The sequence below is a fragment of the Falco naumanni genome, chromosome 8 (assembly GCF_017639655.2).
Source record: "Falco naumanni isolate bFalNau1 chromosome 8, bFalNau1.pat, whole genome shotgun sequence".
NCBI classification, from domain to species: Eukaryota; Metazoa; Chordata; class Aves; order Falconiformes; family Falconidae; genus Falco; species Falco naumanni.
In genome coordinates this window covers 57,615,302-57,633,817 of record NC_054061.1, presented here as the reverse complement: position 1 = coordinate 57,633,817, position 18,516 = coordinate 57,615,302, and the positions used below count along the sequence as shown (strand labels likewise).

At 41.4% G+C, this 18,516-nt stretch overlaps 1 protein-coding gene across 9 annotated transcripts in view; it reads left to right on the top strand.

Annotated features, from left to right (window-relative positions):
• The window catches only part of AGAP1 (ArfGAP with GTPase domain, ankyrin repeat and PH domain 1), a 382,555-nt gene that overhangs the window by 196,975 nt on the left and 167,064 nt on the right, over positions 1 to 18,516 (top strand). For all 9 annotated transcript variants that reach the window (XM_040603876.1, XM_040603875.1, XM_040603872.1 and 6 more), the window contains one exon: positions 4,319 to 4,411. In XM_040603876.1, the coding sequence (XP_040459810.1) occupies positions 4,319 to 4,411 (93 nt within the window). The remainder of the gene's footprint in view (positions 1 to 4,318; positions 4,412 to 18,516) is intronic.

Here is an 18,516-nt window from a genome sequence, read left to right as displayed (position 1 = left end):
CCTTCCCAAACCATCTGTTTTTTGCTTCATTGAGAGGCAAAATAAATGTACCAAATAGAAAGCTTGACTGGTCCAATATGATAGGTCTTTGTTATGCATAAGTAGCTTGGGAGTTGATAATGAAGCCTTGAGTGATGATTTCCTTAGTTTAGCAGCCTTGCTGAAAGCTTTGGCATTGTATTGTGTGCGTAATTGTGGTTTTGTAAGCAGTTTTTTGACACTTAACATGCTTTATAGAAAACGCAGAATCCCTGTGGGCTCGCATGTCAGTCCCTTGGTGATTGTAGCTACTTGTCAGTTGTGTTTAGAAAGCCACGACTTCATAAACAGTTTGTATTCTTTTTTTTTGTCCCAAAGGCGATGTCATGTTTGCTTCCCAAAACTAGCTCACCACTTGGTTGTATCCAGGGAATCGCATACAAAAGTGGTAAAACCATTTCCTTGTACTCTAAACAAAACCAGATCTCTTGGCCTTTAGTAAGTAGAAAGTTTTGTCATCGCTATGGAGTGCTGCCGAGTGACAGTACGGAGTCTCAGGGATTGTATTTCATGTGTCCATCCCAACAGGGGTGGGTTTTTTTAATTTAAAATAAGGTCTTAGAAAGGAATGAAATCATACATTTGTGTTTAGGTGCACGTGTCTAGGTGCAAAACAATAAAATGCACAGAAGTGAGTGATGTGATAAAAAGCATCCCGTTTTGATGCTGATACTCTATCGCAGTCGTGCTGTTTTCCTCCTGTTGGTGGGAAGACTTGCTGCTGCCGAGGCTTACTCAGGAGTTACCAACCCCACTAGATGTCAGTGTCAGCCCAGGAACTGCCAGCAGTTACACCTCTGGAAATGCACCGAGATGCTACTGCATCCCTGAAAAGCATTTGACGACCATTTCTAGTCTGAAGGATGCATAAAACGCTCTAAGGGTTCTATGGATGTTGTCGACGTGGGAGACTGGGGATGCTTTAAACTGGAATAAATGTAAATTAGAGTAAGTAAATAGAGAAGAGTATACCCATCTACAATTGCAGAAAAAGGTTTGAGAAGAACATTGTCAGCTGCATTTGCTATAAACAAATGCACTGAAGCTCTGATCGGTGATAATTAATAGTATAATGAGGATCAAATTTACTAACATGAGAGGATGTTGATAACTGTCTTCATGTCCAGTAACTGAGGGGAAATTGGGGGAAAACAAGACCTGTGGGGAAAACAAAAAAAAAATATTGACTTTTCAGAATTAGTTCAATCTTTTAAAATCTGGTCATACTGAATGTTGTGTAATGAGTTGCCCTGTAATCCATGTCCTGAAGTATTTTAACAGTGACCCAGCTGTAACCCAGGTTTCATACTGTATCATCCAAGTTATAAACTGGACTTATTTTGCTGAATAAACAGAGGACCGGTATTTTCTGTCTAGTTGTGTTTAGCTCTGGTTTTTTTGCTGTGCTTCTTTCCTAGTCTGTTACTTGCTTATGCCTTTATCACTCACAGAATCAAATAGATCTCTATTAAATTGCAAATTACCCCTTGTTATCTAGCATAGGTAATATGTTTAGTTTCCTACATGAAGATAATTTTAGTGTTGGAAGAAAACTGGGTTAAGTAGAAAACGGATACTATTTTTCATAAATTGATTATAGCTTTTGAGTAGGAATAGGGTTGAGAATTTTAAGCATGTTTGTGTTTAAGCTTTATTGCAACAAGCTGACTTTCTCCTTGGGTGATAAAATAGATCAAATATTAGCAGAAGGGTAAATGCGCTTTGTTTTGTGCAGTGTATTAAACAGGGACAACTAAATAATAGTGTATAGCGCAGGTGGGGATTTAAGATGCACTTGCATCTTAAATGAGGTCCCCTTCAGCAAAGAACCGATAATAACTGTGTGTCCAGCCAGCCCCATATGGAGTGAGTGACCTGCTGTAGGGTAGGATGCATCTCCTTTCCCATATTCAATAATACCTATCTTACAACTTCACAGAATTGCAAGCAAGACTTTTTTTAAAAAGTTGAAATGAACTCTGTGTCTCAGTATCTACTGTTAGAGATCAGTATTCTTGCTTTCGGGGCTCCGTGGACTGCTGGCACTGGATTCTGGTTGTGCCCAAACTCGGGTGCTGTATCGCTCTGGGATTAAGTCTTGTCTTGATTAAATATGTCTTGACAGACATGACTTGGGTAAGGTTTTATGTTGATGTAAGTCTTTGTATGACTTCCAATGCAAAGGGGAAGTCAGTCAAATAATACCCATGCAAGTGTTTTAATTTTATTTATTTTTTACTTTTTCTGGTTTGTTTCAATGAAGTTTTAAATGAATGACTGAATGTGTCGATGTGGCATCAGAAAAAGTCCTAGCAAATATTGACCCAGAATGGTTTAGTGTCTTTTCTGCCCCCCACCCACCCCCACTCTCTAGGGTGTAAGATGCATTGTGTGTGTCATAGGTACAAAAACATAAAGGATCAGAATATATCTATTTCACCGCACAATAAAGAGCTGAGCCTGCTAAGATTCTGCCCTTGAAAATTTTATGTATTTTGTGATTACAAGCAGCTAAAATTGAATTTGCCTAACAAATTCCCGTGTTTCTATACTTTTGGCATTTGATGATATTTTTCATATAGACATTTCCCTTCTGTGTGCCATGTATTATTTCCAGATGCAGTTACTTTTAAGGGGTGGAAGATGTGATGGTTTCAAAATAAAATTAAAAATAGCACATAGATATTTAACTTGCTTTTCAGAGGCAGGATCCTTTCTTTAAAAAAAAAAAAAAAAAAGTCAGATAAAAAACGAAACATTCAAGTTGACAACTTCCCTCCCAAGGATTTGGCTACCTTCACTGAGTTTCTTTAAAATGTCACTTACGGGCGCTTTGCGCCATTGAAGCATTGTTTTGCCTTGCATTATTGGGAAGTGGCACTTTCAGATTCAGAAATCTGTCTTGAAGGACGAGGAACAATAGTTATCCTGAACATTGGATTTCATCCCTCCCACTTGTTTTGCTTTCTTTCATTTATTCTTTGTTTAATTTCCCGGCACGTCATTCCATTGCCCCGAACCATAGTAACTAGTGATAGGAGCCCATTCCCGGCGGAGCGGGGAAAGCAGCATGGGATCCCTGCTGGGTGAATGTGTTGCTTAGAATGGTGTTACTTGAAGTCCTCCTCCATGGGTTTTCTCCCTCCCCTTCCCTCCTCTTGTGCCCAAAGGCAGCTGTTTTGGGGATTTTTTTTTCTCCCTTCCACCCCTTCATCTAATATGGAAAATGGGTTTTAGCTATCAGTGATCCTAATTGTTCTCCTAATTTCAGTGCCTTTCAAACATCTCTTTCTGCTGAAAATGAAAAGCGGGATCTTGTGTCGCTCTGGTTTTCATTAACTTCCCATTGTGGTACTGGACATCACAAATGTGTTCGTTTCATATATCATCTCTGATTTGAAAAGCACATGAAAATGTTTTCCCATTTTCGAAATTGTGAGAGTAATGTTCCTATTGAAAAGTAATGGAGTGAAGTTGTCACTTGTCAGTTCAGTTATTAAGGAGGATGACTCTCAGGTCTTCTTTTTGTAATAAAATAAATCTGTCAAAATCATTATGCTCGAGCATTCTTTCACAATAATGGACTGGAATCTGAATAACTTCTTAAAATTCCTATATAACTTTATAAAGTCATGAACTAAGCGCTGTGAGTTACTCCTAGGGTGCTTACAGCATCACGTAAAGCCAAGATGGGGCCATTCAGGTTTTCATCATTGCTTAAATTTTCCTCATGCTGATTTTTCTTCATCGTGTTCAGGTAACTTATTTCAGCATCAATCGCTACCTTCCGCAATTCCAACTTTCTAACCACCCAAAAGTAGAAAAAAATTGAAAGTTAAAGTCAACATGATCAAAACCAGCATCATAGAAATTTTGTTTCTAAGTAGTCGATAACATTTATAAAAACCATGCAAGGGAAGTTAAACGTATGCATGTATATATCAGATTTTTTTAATGAGAAGCTGGAACCCTCGTTCCTCTTTGGAGCTGCTGTTGGAAACTTCAGAAACGTGCCCTCTGATCTGCTGGGTCTTCAGGCAGTGAAACTGTAACTCTTTAAACCCAAACGCCATTTCAGACTAGTGGATGGTTGAAAATTACAGGCGGTATTTTGAATATTCAGATTTTAGGACGGTTGTATACTTTTGTAGATTCTAACTTGCGGCCTTGGAGTCTGTTTTAATGTGTCAAAATTGCTTTAAAAAAAAAGAAAATAGAAAGCGTCCTCTATGTGAACTGCTACATTTAATGGAGCACAAACTTTCTTTTCACTCTGCAGTCTCGGAAAGGGAGTGACCCAGACAAAGAGAAGAAGGTCCTGGAGAGCAGAACAGATAGCATTGGAAGCGGGCGCGCAATCCCAATTAAACAGGTAATGTTGAAATACTTTTTTTTTTCTTCTTCTTTCCCTTCTTTTTTTAAAAATTTCCGTAGTTGGAGACACACCTCGGGTCTTAAGCACTCTGATGGCGGGCCGGTGCGCCAAGACGCGTTTGATGTGCTGTGGTGATGAATGTGGAAGTCACTCACTTGACATCAATTAGGAGAGGTTCCTATGTGTATTAAAATAGGATCATTAGAATAAGAAGAGGGAAAATGTGACAACAGGCCTAATGAAGTGCAGTCTGCCGGCCTGCATATGGAGCGGGTTTCTAGGCTGTGCTGGCTTCAAAGCTGCCTTTGTAGAGGGGGCTTTGATTGGGCCGTGTGCTGCCAGTCGGCAGGGTAAATCAGATCGCTCTACAAGAGCCCCTTGTGATCGCAGAAATAGCCTGATGTGGCCCTAATTTGCTACTGCAGACGGACATCTGAACACAGTTTCAGGCTGGTTTGTAACAACGAGGCAATTAGTTGTGATAATCATAGCCGGTGTGTCAGCTGTGCGCTCTTGTTTGTAATTTGCTAATGAAGGAATTGTAACTTTGATTAGGTTCAGTTTCATTTAGACCTTATTATATAAGAGAACGTTTACAGCTGTAATGTGTGGCCTTAATTAAACTTCCTCATTACACAACAGGACTTGAATTCAAGGATTTGTTTTGGTCTGTTTTACTAGCCTAGATGCACTTTCATTAGCCCGGAAACTCAGTGCTAAATTGTGGCTGTGAACACCCCTTTGAAAGGCAAAAGCAGTGCCAGCGTCTGATGCGAAGTATTTGGGTGAATGAGATCATTTACTTTCTCAAATTAAATGACGCTGAATTCACACGGTTAAGAACACTGTGCTAAGCGTTTCCACGGCACGCTTTACAAATAGTTTCTGTGATAGTGTTTACTTCTGTGTGAGTTACTTCGCTGGAGGTAGCAAAAGTGCCGAGGGAAGGGAGCTTATTTTCTTGTCACATGGTTGTTTCCCGTTTCTTTTGGTGGCTTTCCTACTCTCCAGAGGGTCACTTGCCTCTTCTAATCTTTCCTCAGTCCATGCTTCATCTTCCCAGGTAGCCCTGGGTCTCCTGTCTGGGGGTGGGTTTATGTGTGTTGGGGTTTTTTTCTTTCTTCTGTTTGGGGGGGGGAGGGGGACTTGGCTTTGTACCCTTAACTATTTGCAGTGATTTTCTTCCTTAAAGGCAGTTAAACAGACCTTTGGGGACCATCAGGCAGCAAAAGTGCTGTCGTGTCTGTGAATCTCTAGTAGACAAATTTTAATCAAACGCGCTGCAATTCAGAAGAGCAGTTTGAAACCAGATAAGCTCAGTATTTGGCTCTGTGTTCAGGGGAGGAGATTCCAGGCATTTAAAACAAGCTGCAGGGTTTTTTTCTGTAGCTTTTGTATGGTACAAGATGGGTTAGACCGGCTGGAATTCTTTTGGGTAATGCTAATTAAACAGAAGTGTCTGTGAATGCAGCTGAGAATGAAAAAATTAGGAATATACTTTTCAATATTTATTCAAGGCGTACATACTGTTCTCTTCTAAAATGCCTTCGTATGAAATTAATGTGATTAAAAATGCACTTGTAGGGAGAGTATTGTAAGGTAAGCATTTTAAGTGGGATTGCACTATACCTCGTTGTAATGAAATATCCCCTATGAGCTCCTGAATTTTGGGGTTGAAAAATTCTCCCTGGAACTTGTATGCTAAGTATTACCAATCTTTTGGGAATGCATGCTTCTTGTTACTAACACCGGTGATGGCAATTTCATTTTGTCACGTACAAGCAGTTACCCGCAAGTATTTGAGCAGGTCTGTAGTCGGCGGATAGGACCCTATTGACTGGGGGTTTGGAAGGGTGCTAGAAGAAGGGAGGCTGAGCGGTGTGCCGTGCTGTGGGGTGGCTGCTGCCAGTGGTGTTTCACATCGTACATACATGTCAGGAGAACGGATTTGGGAGGTCATGGCTTTCCTATGTTAACGCCAGTGAAGTGTAAGAGACAGGTGCCACCTAGCCATTGAAGCAAAAAAAAGATGGAGTAGGAAAAAATACTTTTTTGATGTGGAAACATTTAATTAAAAAAAAATTATATACAATATGTATTCATACTGACAGTGTTTCATTACTGTTAAAAACCCCATAGATAGTTTGTAATCAAAGGTAACTTCAAACTATGACTATTTCAAGCAGAAAATGCTCCTGAAGTCTGACCAGGGGATTGCTTTTTGTCTGCCCCCTACATAGGTGGAGAGGTGCTATCAGTAGAAGTGGCACAGAGTTAAGTTGCTGACGCGACTGTGTTCTCAGTGGGCTCTACAGGTGTCAGCTACGTGGACCTTTCCCTGAGGCAGTAGAAATTCCTGCTACAAAAGATGGTGTCTCTTATTTAATATATTAACTGCGAATAAGACACAGGGATGTGAAAAGAGCTTTCTGGCCTAAAAATTGTAGTATGTCATGCTACTGTGCTGCTTAGAACGAGAAGCGCCTTCCATCGGGATATGTTTCTGTGACGAATGGTCAGGGAAGAGAAAGAGCAATCCAGTTTCAGGGAGTTGAATGCAGATTGTAGCATTCACAGTGTTGCTGTAGGAGAGCAATCTTACTATATTACGAAAAGATTTTCCTTTCAATCTTTCTGTCACCGTGTTTTCCAATGTCTGCCTTCCTGTTAGCCTGCAAGTCACTTTGCACTACCCTGTGCGCCAGTATGGCGAGTAACCTCCGGTTATGTTAAACCTCCTCAGGCTTTTTTAAGCTGATGATGAGCAAAATGCCTTTGCCAGCTTCATGCACATACTTTTCTATTATGTCCTTGGGGAATTTTCAAAAGCATGTAGTGACCAGGCCTTTTTAATATCAGTTGTCAGTACTTTGTTTTATTCTCTGTGGGTTCTTACTCAGTGTGCATGCCAGCAATGCTGTGTCGGGGCTCCTGGCAAGGTTGTGCTTCTGGTGCAAGGCAGAAGCCCAAGCTCATACTTGCAGATCAGTGCTTCAGTTGTGTTGGTTGAGTTTATTAGCAAACCTCAACCCACCACTCCCACCACCCCCCCAAAAAAATAAAAAAGGTGTTATGGTTAAGGCTCAGATACAGTAGCTTTTGTCTTCTCAGTACTTAAAAAAAATGTAATTGCAAAAAAACAAATAGAAAAAAGAAAAGTCTTACCATTCAGATGTTGAAATCAATGGCTTGGTTATCCAGTGTATTTTGTGGTGCCTGTGGGTTGTTCTTGTCTACCCAGGGACTCCCCAAAACCAGAAATACTATTTCCCAACTTAAAAAAACAACCAAACAAAACAAACAAAACAAAAACGACGACAACAAAATCCAAAGAAAACCAAAACACGTTGATTGGAGATCGGAAATTTCTGGATTTGAGGAAGAAATGAAATCTCTTCCAGCACTAGAGAGGCCCAGGAAAGCGGGGAGAAGAGCTGACATTAGTCAGGTATGTTTGTGTGTGGTGGGGAGAGCACAGAATAAATGTATGAAAAGAATCAGCTCTCTAGGAAGTGTAGCAGGTGACAAGGAGTTTGTCACTCATCTCAACAATTTCTTTCATAGATCAGGTCTGTATTGCAGCTGTTGAATCAACGTAGCTACGGCTGATGTTTGTCATCCATGATGCCTTTGTGTGTTTAAAGACGGTTTAAACTGGGGTGGTGGGGGGGTGTTTCATAGGGACATCTCTTTCCTGGTTTCTCTCTAAATGCGTGCACACATCTTGTGAAGTGAGCTATGCTGGCATGGAGATTTGCTTACAATTCTGTATTGCAGCCTTTCTGGGACCCAGATACCGACACACATGGCTACCAGTTTGGTGTGGGTTTTGCTCAAAAGCCGCCAAGAGTTGCAACCTGCTCCTGATGTGAATTCCTGTTCTCAGTCCCTGAATCCTTGACAGTTTGGGGAAAAGAAGTAAAATTGTAAAGTTTCCTTCCAAGGAAACGCCGCACTCCTTTGGGTTTTATCCTTAACTCAGAGCAATCTGGTCAAAAAGAGTTAATGTTCTTAGTCTTTCTGTCCTTTCTTAATGTTAAAACTTGCCTTTCACTGGAGTGCTAAATACGGTTTTATTGGGCTAAGCTATATAAAACTGCTCTGACAAACCTTGCTCCCAGCAGAAACCCAAAATGTAAGTCATTAAGAGCAGACATGTTTTTAAAAGGTGGCTGCTAACTTCTGCCAAAATGCTCTTAAGGTGAGTGAAATTTTGGGAAGGCCAGTTTCCAGGGAGGTACAAACACCTTCTGTTTGGGTAGCAGCATCAGTATGCCTTAAACCCAGTGCTTTTAGCATCCTTAGAGAACTGGGAATGCCATAATTTTCCCAAAAGAGAAAAAAAAAAAAAGTCTCACTTGTGTGCTATTTAAATACCTTCTGCTAATCAAATGGAGTCAGAAAACAGCATTAGCCCAAAGTTGAAATCCACTGAAAGTTCTGTACTTCTGAGAAAGAGGCACTTAAACTAAAAATATTTAAGCTATCTTCTGTAGCATTGCTGATACCACCCTTAAAGCAAACTTAGGGTGAATGGCTTACTCTGTTTGGAGCACCCTCTGTTCAAAATCATATTCTGAAGAGGAGGACTTGTTTCTGGTACTCTGAGTGAATATTTTGAAGCAGGTATTGGGCTGTGCAGTTTCGGGTGGCGTTTTTTCCAGGATGCCAGGGGTTTGTAGCGTTTTGGGAAAGACTACTTTGTTTTCTGCAGTCTTGTGAAATCTTTATCAGTAGGGCATATTCAAATAAAAAAAAAGCACAACAAGAAAAATAAAAGCAAGAAGCTCGGCTCAGCGGTGAGGGGGCTTGTCATGTATTAATTTTTCATTGCTGTGGAGAATTGTACATACATAATCACTTGATTGCAGTGGGAGTTAGCGAGCTCCTATGGTGTCATTTGCATAAATCTTGTTAAGTCAATGGCAGTTAATGAAGTACAAATGAGCCTGGAGAAGGTGACATGCAAATCGTGGGTGGCAGATGGGAGGTCTGTTTTTGGGATGGCAGCTGTGTGCTCTTTCTTTTTTTTTTTTTTTTTTTTTTTTTTTTCCCCTCCTCTTCTGCCCCCATCCCCCCCAGATAGAGTGTAAATAAATACGTAAGAGCTGGCCTTGACTTTCTGCTTTCAGACCTTCTTCTGATCACAGATGCTCATATTATTATGTACTCCAACTATATAACCTTGACTGTTCTTTTACCAAAAACTGGTCAAAATAGGATTTGACAGGTTGCCTCCACCCTTGGCTCACCCTGGGAGGTGTTGGCCCTCTTGTGCCCCCCAAATTCCTGCATCATTTAGGAACAGCAAACTTGAAGTCTGGATTAAAAATAAATGTTCTAATGGTTAATATTACACTGATGACACCGTGAAAAATTTGCCATCCATGACTTGCAAAGGTGAACTTCAGAATCCATTCGCTCCTCTCAGTTTGCAAATGGCTGTATTAATGGAGAAAGTCAAATACCTTATTTGGGCTCTACTTTTAGGTGATATTTCAAATGACCTTCTTTGCCTACCAGCTTGGTGTATTTCAGTGCATTAACATAATCTTAGTGAAATTAGGTATTTTGTCTTTGTTTTGTAAACTCTGAACTAAAAATTGCAAATATTTTTTAGGTCATGGCTAAGGTAGGGGCTTTGTCAGCAAATGGGTGTGGTGTCACTGATTTGCTTTTCGTGAAGAAAAGTTTGGTTCCTGGATGGATACACAAGTTGCAGTTTTTCCTTAAGACGAGCATAAACAAAACGGGAACTTCACAACGTACTTTTGAATTTTGTAAAAATAGCATTAAACTTGGCAAAGATAACTATTTGAAAATGCTTTCAACATATTGCAAACTTAGCATGAAAAAAATGTTACTTGGGTTAAAGAGCTTCAGAAATATTTGAGAAGTTGTGTTGCAATTTATGACCCCTTATCAGCAATTATTTTTTTTTAATCGGCTTGTGCCTTCCCAAGAATTTCCTGTTAACTTTTTTTTTGTTTCAGGCCTGGCCATTGCATTGTCGATTTTTTGATCCTTTTCCAGGTGCCTGAGCCTTCGAAGAATGTAACTGCAGCAATTTGTCAAAAACTTCCCTACTGAGGGAAAAATCTGTGCTATCTTTAAGATGTATTTTAAAAAAGTCAGAATACGGAATCTTTATTTAGTATGTTTTTGCTTGTGAACTCTTTTAATACACTGTCTGTGTGCCACTCTGAGGAAAGAATCTCTGGGAAATAGGGAATTGCTTTATTTCTCAGTGATTTTTTTTCCAGTATAGTCTGACCTGAGCACTCGAAGATTGCCAACACCTGCATGGCAGCCCCTGGCCTGAGGACTTTCTAAAGTGCCTGGAAACAGAAAGAGGATTTCAATGTGATTCATCCCAAACTTGGCTTTTATTAGACTTAGTCTTAGCGGTCACTCTCGATACATCTGTGGAGAAGCTTTGCTAGTAAACTGGAGTAGCAAACCCAAGCAAATGAGTGCTTTGCAGTGGCCACCTGAGCTGCCGAGGGTGAGGAGAAGACCTGCAAGGTGAGGCAGGATCTTCTGACACCAACCGTGTTCCTTCCTTCCTTCGGCACATCCAAACTTAAGACTATCCATTTGCATTTCTTCCCTGAGTTCTGATCCCTAAATTTCCAGAGTTGTCTTTTTGTAACCTTTTAGCCCAAATAGCTGGGACCGTAATATATTTATTCTCTATTGTTTTTCATTGTTCGACTTCAAAAAGGGGGTTTTCAAGCTTAATTTGGATTTTAACAGATTTTGCCCCGTGTTGTCTTGCTGACCTCCTGTCTGCCTGCTGCTCTGTACCGCTCAGCTTCCTTGTTCCCTTCAGTTACCCACTGAAGAGGTGCGGGTCGGTCCTGCCTCTGCTTGATGAGTGCTTTTCTTCTTCCTAACTTCCTTTTCCTTTGTTAATTTTCAGCTCTAGCTTGGGGTGTTTATGTGTACAGTACTGGTTACACAATTCTTGTGCGGAATGACACACGATGCTATGTTATCTTAGTCCTTCCCATTGAACCAGAAAGAACATCGTACCTGAAATCTGTTTTCCCCTAAAATACCCAGGGCTGTCTGTACAGCTGCTAGAGCATTTCAGCAAGCATGGCAGTGTCTTCAAAATAGGTTTTGAAAAGAGATCGTCTGCCACGTCTGGTCAGTCAAACTGATGTCCTTAGTCATCCTCGCTAGCAGAAGAGCACTGTAATGCTTCAGGCAAGTGTCAGACCCAAGACCCGCCATCACTGTAAACAATAAATGCTCTTTGCAGCGGGTTTCCTGAATGTAAATGTTTGAGTCTACCAAAAGGGAGAACAAATAAGCCACCATCTTAGCATCTATTCTTGCTTAATTCATCTGACTTGACAGGCTGGAAAAAAATTGTATAGGAAGAGCAGGATGGACACACGGTGCTACAACTAGTGCGTTAGCAGGCCCTGTGCTGAGTGCTAGGGCTTATCCTATGGCTTCTGATCTCTGTCTGCACGCAAAATCAATTTCCATTTTGAAATAAAAGTGGCTAACGCACGTAACGACCAAAAGCATTTCAAAAGAAGGGTGGCAGCAAACATCTGGAGAGAGCACGCACCTCCAGGATTGACCTGCCTGTGTTACACATGTGTCTTCTATAGTGCACCTCTCCGCACAGGTGCTACCTGCAGAGCTCCTGCACTGAAACCTGCATCCCTGACACGGGCACCCGAACCGCTGCGATGCTGCTTCTGCTCCATGTTCTGCCCCCCAAAGCATTCACCAGAACCACTACTGCTTTGGGTTTTATTTATCGATGCTCATGTAGGCTTCTAGATAGTTGTTTGCAAGCCAGTATTGGTGTCTCTGGAGAGTGGCTTTCCAAAACTCAGAAATTACGTGATTCGCAAGGAACTGACAGATGACATAGTTTTATTTATTTATATCTAGCGCGAGGTGTAATTTTCTCTGTCACACTTCTGTCTAATCACAGTAATCAGTATCCAGATCTGCTTGTACAAACAGGAGGGTGTGGGTTTTAGCCAAATACTCGTAGTGCTGAAATCTTCTGTGTAATTCCTCCGCAATTGTTTATAATCAGAACATACACATTTTGCTGTGTTTTTAATTAGCTGATTACTAGTTATAAAATGTTTTGTACTCGCTGTGGTTCTGTAAATTGTTAACTGGTAGCTACCAGTATAATTAAATATTTCAGAGCACTTGGCTATGGTTGCATTGAACTGTGAAGAAATAATGTTATATAGCCAATCAAAAAGAGATACTTGTAAACTCATTTAAAGCGTCAGAGTGTGTTAGGACTATCATGGTGATGCTTATTGCAGGAGAAATTAAAGATACAGTTTTGTGCTAAGAGGCAATACAGAAATTAGTTCCTGAATTAGTTGTTAATTGATTTGGTAATTCCCTCGGGTCTGCATGCTCTTTTTTCCTTTTTCGTTGTTGCATTCAGTTAACAGTGACTATTCCCAGTGCACTTGAAATATTTTTTCCAATTAGATCAAATGTGCCCTTACATCAGAGGAACGACTACAGCTACATGTACCTGCCTGGAATAATGTTTTATTTGACTGCGAAAGCTGGTTTTGTGTGTTTTTCCTGTTGATGATTTTCAGATAGGATCCCAAGAAAAGCAGTAGCCCTAAGGATTTGGAATACCATAACGTTAGAAAATTCCTGGATTTGATAGATTTTGATTTTGGGGGGGCGGGGGGGTGTTGCAGTTTCAGGAAGCTTGCTGTTATTTCTTTCTTCCTGATTCTATAGAGTGGAAGGAGGTGAGAACACAGCGTGGCTCAGCTCAGTGCGCTGCTCTCTTGGGCAGCTGGACAGCGTCGCGAGCTGCCGCCGGGAAACCCTGCGCTGCCCGAGGTTAATGTTTCTACCTGCCGGTCCAAGGGGATGTCCCCTTCCAGCCCCTAGCCAAAGCAGGCAGGCCAGGGCAACAACCTCAGCATGGCTCAGACTGAAACAATTCATTTTCCTTGTCTGTCCATCAGTCTGTCCTACCGGGTCATCTCTTCCCTCCTGCTTTCTGGATTCTGCTGGGTTCCCTTCCCTAGATGTCAGAGGGTTACAGGAGGAAGCTGGAGTTTGGGTCTTCAGCTTAAAAGCGCTAACTTTCTATTACGTTTCTTTTAATTCGTCTCCTAGTATTTCGTTTCCCATCATATGAATTGTCCTTATTTTAATCTCTAAATCCCTTATAAAAATTGTGTAGTGACAGTCCCAAGTGTGCAGAGTCCAAAGTGAGCAGCCTAAATACTACACGGGTCTATTTAAAAATCTATAAATAAGATGTTAGTCATAAACTTTTCAGCGAAATTAACTTTATGTCTTTTTTTTGACTGCCTGTGGCTGTGACCTGAAGCTAATGGGAGCCTCTGGTCCCTGTAATGGAAGAAAGCTAGTGGTTTGTGAATGAATTAACCAGTTTAATTTCAGGGTGACTTGCTTCATAACTCTTCCCCGCTCAAAAATTCGTCTTTGTGGTGTGGTGCCTGTGATAGTAAACATAGCGTTCTATTTTTTACAGAATTCTACATAATAAAGAAGTGTATTTAAACGTTTATTGGTGTCAGTTTTGGCAGGTGGCACACAGTTTCAAAAATAACATTCCATTTGTCTGTGTGACACAGCCTCCAAAGTAAGCAGAGGAGAACACTGCCTTTCAGGGCAAGGGTGGCTTGAAAAAAACCCAACTTTTTGTTTCCTTAATGTCTTGATATCCACATTAATGCCATAAATGCTCATAGATTGCTTATGATTGCCAGTAAGAGGTGTTCAACTTTGTCTTCTCTGTTTTTTGGGGTTTTTTAAATCCTATCCAATTGTAATGCTCTTACTTGTTTCTTAGAAGACATGAGGAAAAACTTCTGGGTTTGACTAGTAGCTAATGAGTTCCTAGCTGACACGTCAGGTGATTATAGCTCTTGCACATCGTTAAGATTCAAAAGGAGATATTCCAGCTTTTGTTTGGAATAGTGTGTTGATCAGGTTGAGCATCCTTTGAGGGACTGTGGAAAGAGAATGGAAATAGGGAGGAGGAGAGTGCCAGAAGACCTATCAGCCTCTACAGAAATAGTAAGGCAGGAGCTTCTCATATATTAAGAAATCAATTAAAAAGGGGGGACGGGGACGACGGGGGACACGACAACGGACGGACGACAGTGCAAAAAACCTTACCTGACTATGTCTGTATAAAAGGAGCAGATGCTGCTCTTTAGGATAAACCAGTCAAGGATGTGTTTTCCAGTGCTGTGTTCATAACAGAAGGGAAAGAGCATTTGTTTTTCTCTGAGGCTGCATCCATGACACTACCATCCTCGTCGGTTTTTGCCCCGTGCTTGATGCCAGCAGAGAATGGGTTCCCCCAACCTCCATGCCTTTGGTCCCTGAAGCAGTGCAGCGGGTAGGACTGGAGCCTGCAGAAGGCAAGCCAAGCAGTCTTTCCTGTAAAGCTTTGGAGAATTTAATGCGCCTGGGATGTTCTCATCCTGTTCTGTGTGCTGGCGTATTGCAAATCCTGGCGTGCCCATTGAAAGCGAGTACAGAACACGGTGAAGAGGTGTCAGAATACTTTCGGGTAGAGGAGGAGGGAACGATCGAAAGCAATGTAAGTATGAAAGAGAACATCAATAAAGAAAGCCATAATATGACTTTAAAAATTTTATTAGAATTTTCCAGTGCTGAAATGGTGCAGTATATCAAGGTGGCATCTCAATGTGACAGGCCGAGATTGACAGCAGTGAGGTCACTAAGGTATCTTCACCGCTGCCCTTAGGCTAAGAACTGCCCCCTGGCCAAAAGGGGCTCAAGTGTGTCTAGATACTGCTTTAATAGTTGCATCTAGAAAATGCTTGCAAGAGGCATTCTTTTTATTGCAGCCATCTACACCTACACAGATAATATAAAAAAAACCAAAAACCACCAAAAAACAAACAAAAAAACCCCCAACAAACACACCACCAAAAAACCTGCAGCATCATTCGATGGCTTATTGAGTGCATGATTTTTATAAATGGAGAGTGGAATTAATTAACCTTTAGTTATTTCTAGTGGGTGATCCTGGAGATGCCTTCCTAGCAGTGATCTCTCGTCGGGTGATATCGGTTGTAAAGAAAATGACTGCAAACTGTTCAGGACCAAGATGTGCTTTCAGAGCTGCGCGTGCTGGCTGTTGCTTTTGAGTTGGTGGGAGCTTGTTCAAGGTGTCGGTGCAAACCAAACACTCCTCTTGCAAAAATTCCTCTTGTTTCGAGGGGCTGCTGTGCGTCAGAGGTGGGTCCGCATGCATCTGGGCTAACTTTGGCAACTGGAGCTCTTCGTCTGAGGGCGTGAGGAATGAGGCCGGAGAAGTGACATAACAAGATTAAGTAGAAAGCTTATGACAGTTAGCAAGTGAGACTGCCTGACAGACTTTGGTTGACACGATGATTATTAATATGTTGTAAAGATGTTTTGGGGATTCCACCATATCTGTATGGTTGCCAGCAAAATGTTGACAGTTGCATTGTGGTTAATAAATTCATTTAGATTTATAAGCATTGTTTACAGAACCTGTTCGCCTGCTGAAACTCTAACAGCATCTGTTCCTTCTTACTAATTAACTGCTAATTACGAATGAGCTTTGTGTGTTTGTCAGTATAACTGGCTCATGCATTTTGTAAGGAACATTAACAAATTGATTTACATAGTGGTAGAGCAATCAAAAGAGTAAACTGAACAGCACGCATTTAAAGCCCTTCAGCCTAATTTTTTGAACAGGCAAACTTTGGCTGTTCTAAATATTTTCATAATTCTTTTGCTCTCTTTTAGTTTTGTGGTAATTGCTTGTAAATCTGAATCAGGGGTGTTGGTCCAGCATTGCTGCTTTCTTGTTTTACTTTGGTTTTGTTTGTTTTTGTTTTGGTGTTTGTTTTTTTTTTTAAAAAAAAAAAAAAAAGCATTGGCACTGTTAATATTTTAACACACGTGAGCAAGCGTTTATCCAGAGTATGAGTAGCAATGGCAAATTTAAAAATGGCATAAAGAAGGAATGTTGCTTGGGGGTGAGCATGGGGCCTTTGAAATGCAGGTGTTCTGACTGCAAGTGCTTTGTTACTGGTGTTGGAAATGCCCATTATGGAAGTCCTCGCACTTTTGTTAAAATAGTGTTTTCTTTAGTCCTTCTTCTATTCTTCAAAAACCTTCTGACTGCAGTAATTATCAACATGTCTTTAGAGCAGTCTTAGCAGACAGGCTGGATTTTGGCACCTCAATATTTTGATTATAAAGGGAGTAATTTAGTAGTGCAATCCTTAAAAAGTAAAATAAAATATTAGTTTATTTTGCATGAGCTAGAACAAGGAGAAAAATCATAGAACAAATGTGTGTGTTACAAAGGTTCCTTCACATCATGATAAATTGGAGATGAGTGACATGATTAGATGACATGGATGTATTTCACTTAATGGTTGTCCTAGAGCTGTAGAGCTTGAAAGAGCCTTGTAACTAAACAAAATTAGTGCAAACACACAGCTGCAGAATTTAGTTTTCCTGAGCAGCTTAGTATAACTGTGAGGAGTACACAGCATGGTTCATAGAGCCTAAAACTAGCCAGAAAAACGCGATTGCTTTTTTGATAGAATTTCAAAATAAGTGCATGAAGCAAACCTAACAGATGTAAAATATTTGGATTTTAGTAAAGCATTTGATACTCCCACACTACATCTTAACGGGGAGTTTATCCAAATGGGTTTGGCTAAAAACTGTCATGTGGATTGGAAATGGTCTGTAAGATGGTAAACAAAAGCTAGAGCCAGACCATGGTCTGAGCTGGCTGGAAGGAGGACCGCGCTTTGTTAGCACTAGGGCTGGTGCCATTCAGCAGCGCCGTTAACGATGGTGTTGGAAGGGTGAGCAAACACGTAGCGATTGTGTTAGTCGTCCCTAGGATAAAGCTGGAACACCAGTAGGAAGAGGCGCATCAGAAGCAGGGACAAGGGCTGGAGCTGGCAAAGGAATGAAAGGAGATTTGATTGGTAAAGGTACAAGTCACTGAATAGATGCTAAATCATCCTGGTCTGTCCTAACTACTTGGCCCTGCCAGATTTTTCCTTCCTGTTCACTATTTAATAGCAAATTCTTGACAAACACTGGGTGCTGTCTCTTACCAGTGCTATGTGTCCGCTTTAAAAAGCGTATTTTCGCGCTCATTTAAAATAACCATGAAACCAAGGGCAATGTGGTGGAATAGACTAGAATGGAAGGTGAACTCAGGCTAACCGGAGTGAAAACCCAGCAGCCCAAACTTTCGCTGGTTTAATCCAAGTTTGGAAGGTATGCTGCCTTCACATGCTTATGGTATCTCCCCAAGACAGTTCTCCAGTGACGCCCTGCGACAGGCAGCCGTGCATGTGTTTAGGCCAGGCGCTCACTGCCGCAGCCACGTTTGCAGTAGGCTGCTGCCCTTCCAAAACCCGGGGCTGGTTTCTGGCTTGTCCTCTTGCTGAAATAGACCTGGGGGGGACAAACGCCTGCCAGTTCGACTTCGGTTTCTAGCTGGAGAAGCGAATGCAAATGGTGGATTTGCTTTGAGGATAAAGCGCCGTTGCATTGCAGCGTAATGGAGATCCATTGCACGCTCTGGGAATGACACGTGAGCCGCCCGAGCCATGCGCTGCAAGATGCACCCAGGCTTTATTTAGATTATATAAATATTTATTCATTTAGAGCCAGGCACTGATTAGGCAGAGGGCTCGAGGTGGTGCTGGGGAGAGCATCCCACCTCTGCGGCTCTAAAGCCAGGTCAGTATCTGGCTAAAGGTGTTTTCCACTGGCCATCACAGTAATCAGGGCACGTTAGCAGTAGCGATGCGAGTTCCCGTATCGGATCACTGCTTGTAAGATTAGAGGGCTAATTACAGACAGTTTCGCGAGTCTATGACAGAGTGCTTGTAATTAGACGTAGGAATCTGCAGTGTGTTTGTCAGGAAAAAGAAGTGTTGCTGCTGTGCTCAGCGACGCATGTACACAGGTATGAGGGTGATAAGGAGGAGATGGTTTCAGGCTTGAGACTAAGAGAAAGCTTCTGGACTTTGGGGGCTCTCGGACTGTGTAATGTTCTCTCTAAG